At 34.7% G+C, this 13943-nt stretch overlaps 2 protein-coding genes across 2 annotated transcripts; both read right to left on the bottom strand.

The window, feature by feature from the left end:
* Window positions 1–262: 262 nt before the first annotated feature.
* LOTGIDRAFT_153443 (hypothetical protein) lies at window positions 263–3976 on the bottom strand (the record flags this gene model as incomplete). The annotated part of the gene is made up of 3 exons (XM_009057329.1): window positions 263–624; window positions 2400–2514; window positions 3926–3976. The coding sequence occupies 3 exons, from the start codon at window positions 3974–3976 to the stop codon at window positions 263–265; spliced, it is 528 nt and encodes a 175-aa protein (XP_009055577.1).
* A 6474-nt stretch (window positions 3977–10450) lies between these two features.
* Window positions 10451–12841, bottom strand: LOTGIDRAFT_51683 (hypothetical protein; the record flags this gene model as incomplete). The annotated part of the gene is made up of 1 exon (XM_009057009.1): window positions 10451–12841. A coding segment is annotated over one exon (2391 nt), but the record flags the coding sequence as incomplete, so codon positions are not given.
* Window positions 12842–13943: the final 1102 nt, after the last annotated feature.

Below are 13943 nucleotides of genomic sequence, written 5' to 3'. Positions count from 1 at the left end.
ACTATACATTTTCAGGTCGAACTTTAGTATTTCGCAAACAAAGATGTGTATTTCATTTTATCCTCTGTATTTCACACATGCTTCACACATCTCGACTAGAACAGCTTTTCTGTACATGAGTCGTTTTAACAGTCAGCGAATGTAAATTATGAGGTAAATTTCACATTCATAAAACAGCTTTACAGCACTCCAAATAGACCTAGCTTGAGCAAGCAGCACTTATAAACGTTACCAACAACATTTACAAAAGAAGTTTTTCAATTTAAAATGGGTACCCTTTAGCAGCAGACTTTATTTTACTGAGTTCAATTGTTGGGTATTCACTTATGTCTGCATCTGCTGGTTTGTACACGATCCTTCCACTAGAGCCACCTAGTGGGTGTTTTCTTATGTGTCCAACAGTGCCAGGAATTTGTTTATGGTCTTTCGTATATTTACTGATATTATGTAGCGAGGCACTAGGACCTTCCTTTTTCGGGGCTCGAGGTTTTGGATATGTTGAAGTATAAGCAATTTGTTTTAATTGGTCAACTTGATCGGCAAAACAATATGGCGGTGGAGGTAAAAAATCTTCAAAGTCGGGACTTAAACTTACTTGACATTTTCTATAGCTTCCATCACCACCTGAAAAAAATAGACATCATTTTTTCATTAAAATAGCAACTCAATACTTCAGTTTGATTTCCTTTAGAGAGATGACCAAGGTCACTTTTATGAATGTTTCTATCGTCAAAGGTAGCCTTTCAGTCTTTTTTTTTCCTGTTTACGGGGGATGATAAGGGTATACTTGTGCCAACGATTCGTTAGCACAGGAACTTCATACTCATCGCATGATATAATTGCTGTTGGACAATTACAATTAGTTTTTCGATTGTTTGTGTTCATCGAGTGCAAAGTAATTATCCCCGATCGAAACTTAGTATGTTCGATCGCCAACAAATAATCGAGGCCGAGAAATATTATCTTCGATCGAATGGTACTTAAATTAGCAGTCTGTGTTTTTAATACGTCGAAAAATGTAGGTGCTCAAGATCTAGAGATGTGTATCCCTTACACTATCTGTAAGTTTCAAGATCCGTTAAAGATGGGTTCCCTTATATTCATTTATGAAAATGAAAATGCTAATACTTATATGAATAGAAAGTAGATGTGTTCTAATGACTTGGAAAAATACCAGTATGTCCATAATTAATTCATAATTGGCTAAATTAGATGAGAATTGCCAGCAGAATTTCAATAAGTGACCGATCAAGAAAGGACAAAAAGTCTTTTTGGTTTATCCAGACTATAGATACGTACAACTCTTAATTATATGCAATAAGAACATATTGATGATTAAGAATATATGATAATTCATTAAAACACGAATTAATCAAATAGTTTGCTTAATTTGACACCAAAAAATAAGGAAATCCATCTTTAATTTTAAGAACGACAAAACTATCTAAAGTGCCTCACGACATATCGTTTGTTGCGTGTACAGTATTTTTTTTATTCGCTAACAATAGGCACAGAAAAGAACAGTTTTCTCCATTTTGTGCTCAAACCATAGCGGTAATCAGCTGCGTATGGTCCAATCGCAACTCACATGCAACTCATACATTTTATACGTTTGAGGTACCCGACAAGCACGCATTTGATCGGAAACACACTTTAATATTTTCAATAAGACACTAAACGATCAATTTCTTTCTCTTTTTTTATTTTCGGATTTTTAATATTTAACTAAATTTAAACTCTAATGGGACAGTAACTTTAACTTTACTTTAATATTTGGATCTATTTATAAAAGACCAAAATATAGGTTCTGATGACATTCGTCTAGACGATATTTACTGAATTTATTTCCGTTAAATTTTCATATCAAATCTCTATTACTGAGCTTTAGCATCCAATTAGTTTAGTTTACCCATGATTTGATATTGTTTTCACGAGTGTGTCACTGGATAGTTTCTATGTTGCTACAGGCAAGGCTATGGGATTTCAAATTAGAATCTATTTAGAAACTGAACTTTTAAACGTAATAAAAAAACGGCATGTTGTTTTTTTTAATTCAGTATCTCGTGATCTTATTAAAAAAACTTTTGGGTCATCTCACTCATCAGCAAACCACGGTACATCGCGCATAATTGTAAGAAATATCCAAAATAAGGATTAAGGCTTTGGATGATAATCCAATGCATATATGAGCCAGATATCTATCTACCAAACCAACGAGTATGCACAATCACCAACTGTGGACAAGACCATCCTTTTTAGGACAGAAACTACCATATTTTTCAAGGTAGGATCTTTTGGAATAAGGAGAGAAGAGTTTCACACGCTGACCAAGATTAGAACCAATGAATACCATTTGTGGTGATCTCGTTTTCTAATGTCGATAAAGATAAAGATCTTACCTGCTAAAATTGTAAGATGGATCTCATCCTCGCTTGCACCTCTACCACTGTCACTTGCTGTCTCACCAGAACTGTTACTTCTAACTTCGGCTTCATTACCAACAACTAACTTTGACTGAAAAAATAAACGATACCCATCGGTGTGAAGGCGAACTATTGTAACATAATTATGTTGATGACCCATTGATAAGAGAAGACGACAAACCACGTGGAAGATAGATATTGGTGTAGCGGATACGTTGTTTGTTAAGAGCATTAGCATGGGAAGAAATACTGGTTCTATCATATGTGTAAATTATGATGAATTCCCAAAAATGCGTTCATTACGTTAAAAATATATTCATGGCTTGCCTTACTCATTCATTTTAAACAATGCCATTTATCATATTTTGACACTATATTTGGAAAATTCAATACGAGACACAGCATGAACAGTACTGCCATTTTTCATTGTTCAGTAGTTAATGATAGGTAGGCTAGTGGACGAAGGAAATAGATGAGTTCGTATCATCGTGTGTTTACTGTCACAGTCGGCTACCAATTATTATGCCATTTACTCCTGCCTCCATATAAGTGCTTTACATTTATCACAATTATAACCTCATGACGCAAGCTTCCTATTGTTTTAAATTATGACCTTTTTGATCCTTAACTGAGGATGAAAAATGTCACAGTTTTCATTTTTGATAATGAGAAATAAATTTGAGTTTAACGTCCTACTTTTCTTGAACAGATCTATGTTAATGAAAAAGGACAACTTCGTTCATTATGCAATGGGTAAATCATGACCGAAGTATTAGTGTCGATTTCTAACCGTCCTAGAATCTTTCATGTGTACACCTAGTAGCACAAAGGACTTTTGAACAACACGATTCTTCTTGCAACCTAAGTGAATATGGGTTTAGGCATTATGGAAAGTGAAATGACATGAAACGAAAGTAGTTGTAGATTGTATGTTTTCCTATGTTCTCTCTATAGCTCACAGACACAACAAATATTGATTGATCCACTATTACGCTCAACATATTCCGAGGAACTGTGTCCAATGCCTTGATATTCGGCGATCCGATTGGTGTAGGTTATGATATTAGAAGGGATTGAAAAGTCACGCTGATTCAATTTTAAGGTATTTCGCCTCATTGTCGAATTGAATTGAGTCCCAGAACAGCAGCAAGAACCTCCTCATTTTCGATTTTCAACTGTCGACAGGTCTTTAATGGTCACAGCCTGTAGCACATGAGGCCTTGGTTTGGTATCCCATCAAGACGCCTTTTTCATAAGCCGCAATGATTAGACAAACCAATTGAGTCAAAGGAAGGGCCATCTTTAAAAACTTAATTTCTTTAAATCGATTAAAGTCATATTTAAATTTTAATGCTGTTATATATGAAACGATTAAAAAACCTTTAAAATCAGCGGGGGTAAATTGGAATCAAAAGAAAATAAAAATGTGCTTTACTTCTTTGTACCTGATCGAGCTAATGAAAATGGATGAATAGAAGAACTAAAGTCACTGTTCCGGATACCTTGAGTAATAAATTATTTATTCGTTTTGTCTTATTTTCATATCCAGGCATTATAACATTGAACCACTAAGTTCATTCTTTGTGTTAACAAAAGCGTTCAGAAAGTAACTCATTCGATTCTATTCATAACTCGGCAACAAATGAATCCGGAATCATAAATTATTTAAGGGTTTTATTATATTTCATATTTTTTGGTATTGTTCGAGTCTCATTATTCCAAACTAAGATGACAATTTATTGTCTTGAAGTCTCCAGCGAATACAAATAAAGTTTGCTTTTATCGGAAAAAATGTTTGTGTGAAATTATGATCAATATTGAACAAAAGTTGTTTAATGGCATCCACATAAGAAGGTTCTTAATAAATCTTTACACATTAATCTGCTTAATTGTATTGAACCTTTGGAAACGGACGCTAAGTGTAGTCTCCTTTATCAGTATCAAAGTTGCCTTTCATCAAGACAGTTCGATTTGAATTTCGAATAATATTGAGCTTCGCACATGCATTATGCTACTAGTTGCCTTGACTGTCATCGAGGAACTTCTCTTGCCTTTTATGTTTAATATTTAGGGCCCATGCCCACGAACTTAGTTTACGATGCCAAAAAAAATCATAAGACAGACAGAAGCAATAATATGTGCGCCAGTCACGTATACGGATGCTTACTGCAAGATGATAATAGCTAGCATTTTAGACAATGGTTTTAAATTTTCACTTTACTGCATTAATTTCAACACTGTCTGGTTGACAAAGACTACCTTCAAGGAGTTACTGTTTCCTGTATTGTCTAATTAAAAGAAATTTTATTAGGGGGAGGAAATTCTTACCTCACAATAAATGATGGTTCGTAACGTGTAATTACTATAAAAAATTATTGAAAAAAGTTAAAGTAAATTCCACTGCAATACCTATAAAGGCATATCCAAAGATTCTGAATTTTGTGAGATTCTGAACAGCATATTCTGAAAATTTCTCGAATATTTCACCATGGAGCAGTAGAACTTTTACTGGATACCACTGGGTCTATGTTCATTTATTTTCCTAATTTGGATGTAACCATTTCTGACTTTGAGCGCGATTTGTGGTCAAGATCAGCTTTGTTTTTGCATTTCGAGAACATCTCACCGACCACCCGAAGTCACAAAAATTGTAACTCTTACCCATAATCTCTTCCCATAATTGATGATTATGATTGTGTTGTATTGTTAATATAGAAAATGCTTTTAATGAAAGTTTTTTGTTGTTCAAATCAAATACACGTAGTTCTACAATCTTAAAAAATACTTTGAAAATATGACAGTTTATTGTACTGTTTTACTGAAAAAAATTAGGTCAGAAAATAAAATTGTGCCTTGAGCAAAGTGTTAACGGAAGTTAGTCTGACTAATATACAAAAGATCATCGAAATAATAGAGGTAGACATTTAAATGTTAATGGAAGTCTTAAGAAAATCATAGCCATTCACTGCTCTCTATAACAAAGCAAAATCAACCTGTCATTCGCCCCGGTTTAAGAATTCCAGAAACTTCACATGGTGCTGACGACAAATACACTATACAATACAATATTAATTAGGTGAATGTACATTTCTTCTTCAACGAAACATGTATGAAACAGAATAATGCATGTACAAGAAGTAAAAAAGTCTCTTCTCAGTGCTTAGTCAATCGGACCAAACACTTTACGTAGTATCGTTAAGGCATCAATGTCGAAGAGTTCAATAAGCTTCCCTTCTGCTGACGACATTGCACTATACAATACAATAAGAACGATATGAAGGCCCATGTATCTCTACGTCTACAAAACAGGTATGAAATCGACTCATAAGTCCAAACAGTCGAAAAAGATTTTTTCCTCGGTCAGTATTTTGTCATTTTGGTATTCAAACGGACCCAATACTTCTCAATATAATTTCTTAAGCATCATTCTTCGAGCCAACTTAAAGACGTTATCCTCCAGACACTTCTAATATCGCTTGTTGCTTTCCTCATTTTGATTACCCTACACTTTTACGATTAACCCCAGATATTACATTGTAAGCGTTAAATGGTTTGGTAAAATCAATGGTATATCGCATTTTTTTAAACATTAACTTTAAAAGGTGCGAAGTCTCGTTAGTTATTAAGTCAATAGTTTCAATATAATTACCTAGTCTCGCTTTTAAAAGACATAATATTCTTTCTTTATTAAACTTTTTTTGACGTCTTGAAACCAATTATTATGTTAAGAAAGGTTATAATGTTAACTACCATGATGAAATGTTTCATTGAAACTGATCATGTTATTGATGTCTCGAAAATATTTCATTATTTTCCTTTAAAAAGATACGAGAGACCGTACATTGAACTATTGTGTTCATGAAGAAATAACGTTAGGAGACATGCACACCACACCGGACATCGTAACTATCTACAACTTTACTATGATTTTCTGGGCGAAGCAGCACTGTTTTAAATCTGTGTTGTAAAAGGTGGTAATTCAAGCAAACTTAGATAACTGGGAAGATCTTCAATCCGAAAGGTAAAAATGGTCAATTCTCATGATAATGCCTGGAGCAGTTCTTAAATAAAACCTTTAATGGATAAAAATCGAAATCTTTTTGCCTTAATATGACACATTTAAGACCATGATTAGCTTAAGTGGCATGGTAGAGATTTAAATTGGTATTAAAACATTCTATTGCGGATGCATGAGTTCGATTTTCGAGGCGTTTTTATTGCGACAATCCACTTGATTAAGAACAATTCGACTGTTATAATATTATGAATGACTCATCTGAACTCCTATTATAATATTAATGTATCCGATTTTCTTTAAAAAATCGAGTTTTACACTGAATAATGGAATGTCAAAATGCAATCAATTAGATAGAAATTCCACTTCAGAAGATTTTCTGTCTTCTCTCTAAGAATAAAGATGGTGTTCTCAGCAAAACACAGTGTCTCTCTGTAGGGGTCAATATAAAGTGAGACTAGTCTTAATAATTGTATCGTTGCACCAGTATCCAGTAATTTTGCAGTCTGAAAATATATATATTTAGAAACTTTCCTGTCACAGAATGCATTTCGTTTTGATTAAATATAATAGTATATATGTAGTATTAAAAAGCTCAATTACCTATAATGTCACTGATTTTTATTGAAACACAAAACAAGTTTTTTAGTTCGTCATATCGATAGAAAGAGTTTTAATAAAGTTTTGATAGGCCATGACTCACGGTTTCAATTTACTACAGAAATTATTTCAAAATTCAATCAAACTGCAGTTGAATGTTATGGCTTGATAAACTAACTAAATTATGAAAATTATTTGCAATCCAATTCTAGGGCTAAAATAACAATTTTCGTAACCTCCAATTTATTTTTCATCCAATTACTTTACAGTTGGTACTCTTAATGTCTTTTAACATTATGCATGCGTGGCTGGGTCGAATGAACACGATCATATTCAAGGATTTTCGAACATTTCAGTGAAAATGGTCGAATGGTATTTTACACTTGTAATTTGATTATTATGTATCTACTCGCTCATGTGATTAAATAAGAGACATAATGTATCAAATATCATTTTGATGGTATGTTGATCAAGTGTAATGAGAAACCCAACAGTAGTTCGTGCATAATGTAGGGTGGGATAGAACGTTAGTATCACGTAACTATCGTAGCGTAGCGGATGTATGAATTTGCCTTCATCATATTATATCATTGAATTATACTCATTGTTATAATAAAAGCTACACAGCGAGAAGAAACGGGCGAGGGGTTAGGGGCTCATGTTGTCGTTGCGACTGGCAGATTCTGTGAGTAACTGGACTGTCAACTACTGCTAGCAACACGTTGCATCTTTGAAAATCTATCCACCTGATCTAAGATAACTTGTTATTAACATTCCAATTTCTTGGGATTATCATATTTATTCAAAAGACTTCCGTACATGTATAGCATGCACTTCTTTGACCTTATCTGTAATTTCATATAATTTTCTTTAATAGTATTTTTTTGGTGCAAATACCAGATCGATTTCAACTAGTCATATTTTTAATTATTATTTACAACTTCCACAATTCAGCTTTTTGTAATAGTAAAAAGCACACAAGATATGGTAGCTGGTTACACCCGATTTGGCTTCAAATGGGAAATGTCTCCGAGCTGAAACAGTTTAGTTTCATTCTGTAATCATATGGCATTAAAATTCAATGAGCAAGCAGAAAAAATAGATCCATTTAAATGTCAGTCCATCAAAGAACACAAAGGATTATTAATCTTTGATATACGGAAGTTCAGACTTGCAATTTTTTTCAATTTATTAGTCCCTATGGGAGATTTAATTCAAACTCCGTTTAAAGAGCACAATTTTTTTCTGAATCATACATTTCTATTACACATCAAAAGGCCCATGACTCGTCTAGTGGACAAGATTGTTCTCGGGGTCTTTCCTTTCTGTTTTTGCTCATCTGATGATGGCAATGTCAAGGCCTCCTAAACGATAACGCAAGGCTACACTGTTCTGAAAAAAATCAATTGCCATTATTTTTACGGACCCCAAAGATACCTTTTTCCTAACACCGTTTATAGCTCTAACTAGATGTACTTTATACAAATATTGTACAGAGTAAGGATATTCATAAGTATTTATTTTCTCAAATAATTGACTTGCTTAGTACCTATTTGCGTTGATTTGCACGTGATACTAAATCTGGAACGTATGTTTACAGACCTGTTATTTGGTGGAAATGGAATAATTTCAGCTTTATGAATAATGCTAATTAAAATGTTGTAATTACGAGTCGATCTGACGAAGCTATTTGTAGTAATGTTAGGTTGTCAACACATTGAGCTGTCACATCGCGTGTCTCTGTGACACAAATAACACGTAGGATACAGTGGAAACTGTTTGCAGGATTAGTTACGGAATCTGATAATGGTCTCTGATTTATTATTTCCAAGCTTTGATCTTTTGTGTCTGTCTGTGAAAAATTAGATATTAATGTTTTGAATCAGATAAAACATTGTAAATCTGTCGAATAAAGATGTTCTGTTGCACGATTCCCATGTGTTACACGTAGAGATAAGCAACTAATTAGCATCTCATCTTCATTCTATGTCACACTTCAGATGCGATACAGGACGATTAGAAGAAAGCTGATTGCACATATTATGATGGTAAGCTTGGGAGGAAACTAGAAATAAGGAAACGTCATTGTTTCGAAGTACAGTTCGATATAACGCTTTTAATCTATTTAACATGTACCGTTAATTTAAGTATCAACAAAAATTATTTGTATAGAACCTAACAGGAATTAACAGTGTAGCGCAATTGTATATGTTCATCGCATTCATAGAGAATAGATGAGCAGAAGTAAATTAATTATTGTTACAAATAAAAGGAAAATTTTGCAAAATATTACTGCGTGATATTGATCTATTTCTATTCATGTCTAATTGAGACAATGACGATTACGTTTGAGTAATTATTGTTATGTTTTTTATGCCTGTGTTAAGACAAAGGATCAAAACTGAGTTGATTTCTCCCAAGAGAACCAACACTACTTTCTCTTTGTGCCATATTTACATGAAAAGACGTTAATTAGCGTAAAGGTCGGTCTCGGTACCGATGACACACAAAATTGTATTGTTCTGATTGTAAATTGGGAATTTAAGGAATTCGGTCGTCTTTACAGTTGAATTCCAGCTACTATTTAATATTCAAGTCTACCATATCAAACAATTAAAACGCAAAAAATCAAGTATTTTACAGATTTGCAAAATCATATTATGATTGTCTGGTATTTAAAAGATAAATCCTGAAGGACTCCTCAAACGAAAAGTACCACCAGGTGTTTCTAAAAGAGTAAGCATGGTTTGCTTCTCACGAGACATTCGCCACTTCTATAATGGTCAACATCAATAGATACAACCAGATCAATTCATGTTTAACAGAACTTGGGCGTTTTTATAGTGGAACTCAAATGTAATGTAACAAGGTTTTGGGTCCTGAACATCCGCAGTATTTGAGTTACTCTCACTTGTTTATTCCAGACGAAAATATTGTTAAAAACATTTATCTGAGCAAATGTTACTTAATATTACGATTATTACCAAGAGGTTTGAGAGTATAAAATATTTCAAATGTCTTAACCTACTTTTGACTTAGTTCTTTTCTAATACAACTCGCAAAAATTACAAATTTTCTCAACAAATGGGATTTTGTATTTCGTTAATAATTCCTACTTGGATTTTCTTCACTTTTAAGGTTAGAAAAAACGGATTTGACCTACCTTTTTAAAAGTTAGAAATTCTTGCTTTCCATATTGGTCTGTGCCAGGTGGCGCTGAATAGTAATTGCCATCAGGTGATTTAGTGAGCGTGAACTTCGGGTCTTTGTCCATTTTTGAATTGGTAAAGAACTCAAAATTACTATCACTTTCCGTGGTGGCCAAGATGACACGTTTTGGTGAATTGGACTTCAATGCGTCCTTTTCATTGGTTTTGTCCTGGTCACCTTGTTCCTGTACAGCGCCGCGATCATTGTTACGCCTGTTGGTGCTACGAAGTTTAATAATAGCCACTACTATAATAATAGAGACTATAATAGTGATTCCTGCTACTACTCCGACGATTATCACATATTTAAATCCATATACTTCCTGTTGTCTAGCAGCCAAAGTTGCGTTTGTGAAAATAATCTTAATCTCAAGATTTTGACGTTTTTCTAATTGCGGCGATCCTAAATCATGCACAGATACTTTAAGAAGTAATCGTTCTCTGTCGTCGGGAGTAATTCGTCTGGCTAAAATGACTTCGCCATTTCTGGGAGACAGTTTAAACATAGATTGTGAATTTTCGTCCACAAAAGAGTAAGAAAGTTCAGCATTTTCAGCCAAATCATCATCATAAGCCATTATCTTGGCGACAATACTTCCTGGAGTTAAATCGGAAACCACAATAACGCTATCATTATCCGAATTGGGAAACTCGATGACAGGATGATTATCGTTCACATCAAGTAAATGAACTCTTACGTGACCGCCAGAAGATAATGGGTAATCGCCGTCATCGGAAACAGTTACGTCAAACTCGTAATGATCAAGTGCTTCCCTGTCCAATTGACGACTTGTTCTGATCGTTCCGTCTTTGAATACAACGAATGGTATGCGAGGGTCCGTATCAGTTAATCGGAAACTTAATCTGGCATTTTTACCGGCATCTAAATCTCTTCCGATTAATTTACCGACGTCTCCTCCGATTGGGATGTTTTCCGGCACTTCAATTCTTAAGCTATCAGCCTCGATGGTTGGCGTGTTGTCATTTACGTCTAAAATGTCAACTATAACCGTGGTAGTGCCAACTAATGACTTGTCCGTTTGATCTACAGCCTTAACTGTAAATTTCACTTGTGTCATTGTCTCCCTGTCAAATACAGCATTAGTCGTAATGATTCCCGTGTCATAGTCTATCTTGAACATGGAGTTTGAGTCCCAAGTTAACTGATATATGAATTGGCTGTTAACACCCAAATCGAGATCTAAAGCCTTCACTCGTAAAACTTCGACACCCTCCCCCATACCTTCAGTCACACTTGCATTGTAAGAGGAACGTAAGAATTTTGGCGCCATATCATTAACGTCAGTGACTTCGACGTTGAAACTCACGTAAGATGAAAGTCGAGGTGTACCAGAATCTTCACAAATTATGTCTACTTTATGTTTATCAGTATCTTCCCGATCAAGTACTTTGCTTATCATAAGGGCATAACCTTTACTTTCGAGTTTCTGCACTCGAAAAAATGGATTTTCAGAACGACATATGACAACGCCGTTCGAACCAGGGTCTCGATCTTCAACTTTAATATGCCCAACAAACATGTCAATCTTTGATCCTTCTTTCAACAATATTGTGTCGGCATTAACAGGGGACTGGAGATTTAGTTTCAATTTAGGTGGATTATTTCCAGTATCAACTATCCTGACATGAAGCACAGTCTGAGAAACTTGAGGCGGATTACCATTGTCTGCGGCCTCAACAATTGTTTGATATGATTTGCCCGACTCGTACTGCAGTTGTGATTTAACCGTTAATTCGCCTGACACTGGGTTGATAGACAGCAAATCTTCTAATCTTCCCGGTCTTAAAGGGCTAAATCGGTATGACACGCGACCATTTTCACCAATGTCCTTATCAGTCGCTTTCACTCGACCAATGATTGAATTGACTCCAGTGTTTTCTTTCACGTTAAAATTGTATTTCTGTCTTCTAAAAACTGGTTTATTGTCGTTTATATCTCGCACATTCACGTTTATAGTCACGCTTCCGGTTTTTTGTGGGCTTCCACCGTCTTTAGCAACGACGAAGAAATTGTAAAGATCTCGATTTTCTCTATTCAATCTTCTCAATAAAACAATTTTAACAATAGAACTACCATCCAGTTTCCTCTCAGATTCAATCCCGAAGGCGCTGTTTGGTTTCAGCAGTTCATAAGATTGTATAGAGTTGTTAGGCCCCATGTCCTTATCAACGGCGCCCTCAATAGCATACTTGGTGCCAACAATAGCCGATTCGGGAATGTACAAAGTGATAACATCCGTAGAAAACGTGGGTTGATTGTCGTTAATATCGACAATAATAAATTTTATTGTGTATAATTTGAGATGCGAGATGACACTTGATTTGACTGTGACCATAACTTCTCTCTCACAATATAACGAATTCTCACAGATAACCTCTCGGTCGATTCGACGAGTTGTGTACACATTTCCATTATTTCCGTCAATTCGGAATAAAGCATTATCCTGAGCATTTGAAGGGTTCAGAAAAGAATATTCCAACAAAGACAATTCCTCTGGACTTACTTCTTCAGCAACGCGGCTTTTCTCGGCTACGCTTCCGACGTAAGTTCCTTTTGGCTGTTCCTCGCGTATTTCGAACGTAATATCTGAACCATGCACCTGTATGTGATTCATCATGATAAGTGTCCACACAAGCTGAAGAGCTAATCTCCGGACTCCGGATATAGTTCCCATGTTCAGGTTGATTAATAACTGTGGAGAGCGGACAATTTGACATGGAGTAGATATGTTTATCTCAATCTTCCTTCTTAAGTTATTACGTAGTCATCATCACCGTCAACAGCAGCTTACAACGCTGAAATTAGAAAGAAGAAATATGAGATAAGGATATGTAAATGTAGGTATTACCATGTCCCTACAGGAAGACCACTTTTCAACTTTATATTATCATTAACTCCACCTACGATGACAGTGTAATTGTTCAAGTCAAAATTGAATATCTTCTGGTTATTAAATCTTAAAGGCGAAGATCAATCATCATATGTAAGCAAAAGGTTGATTTTATTATGTCATCCTGTAACATCAGTTTTATACACTAAAATCTATAATATGCTATAGTATACATAACATACCCTAAGTGATTATTTTACTTACACTCATGTCTAAAGCAAACGTCGAGTATTTAGAACAGATATTACCAGAATATAACCAGAATATACTTCAACTAAGCAATCATAATTAATGAGGTTTAATAATAATTATATTTGCATTATGATTCATTTAAATTTGAATACAACCACTGTGAATAAAATAAAGTCAATAATGAAGTGGTGATCTCACAGTATTCTGACAAGCGGTCGTTATCACGTAATGTGACGCTGAATGCGTTAAGTTTCTGCATGAAAGTCAATGAACGAATCAATGTATGGATGAATGGTTGACTAAATCAATAAATGAATGATCCAATGTTATGCGCGGATGTATTGCAAAATGTGCACATATATGATTATATATATGATATAGTTGATGCAAATATTATGCTTAGTATATTAACATGGTTTAGGTTACCAGGGGGAGTTCATCCCCTTATGGACAGATTGTGCCATGCCACGGCGGAAATCTAATGCAGTCTAATCCAGGATCTGATACAAATGGGTATCTTTAAAAGAAAATGTTAATAAAATAGTCGCATCAAAACCAATCAGAATGGTAATTGATCAAAAGCACGAAGGTC

This window comes from Lottia gigantea (assembly GCF_000327385.1).
Source record: "Lottia gigantea unplaced genomic scaffold LOTGIsca_3, whole genome shotgun sequence".
NCBI classification, from domain to species: domain Eukaryota; kingdom Metazoa; phylum Mollusca; class Gastropoda; family Lottiidae; genus Lottia; species Lottia gigantea.
The sequence above is the reverse complement of the archived record's forward strand: the minus strand, read 5'-3'. Positions and strand labels throughout refer to the sequence as shown.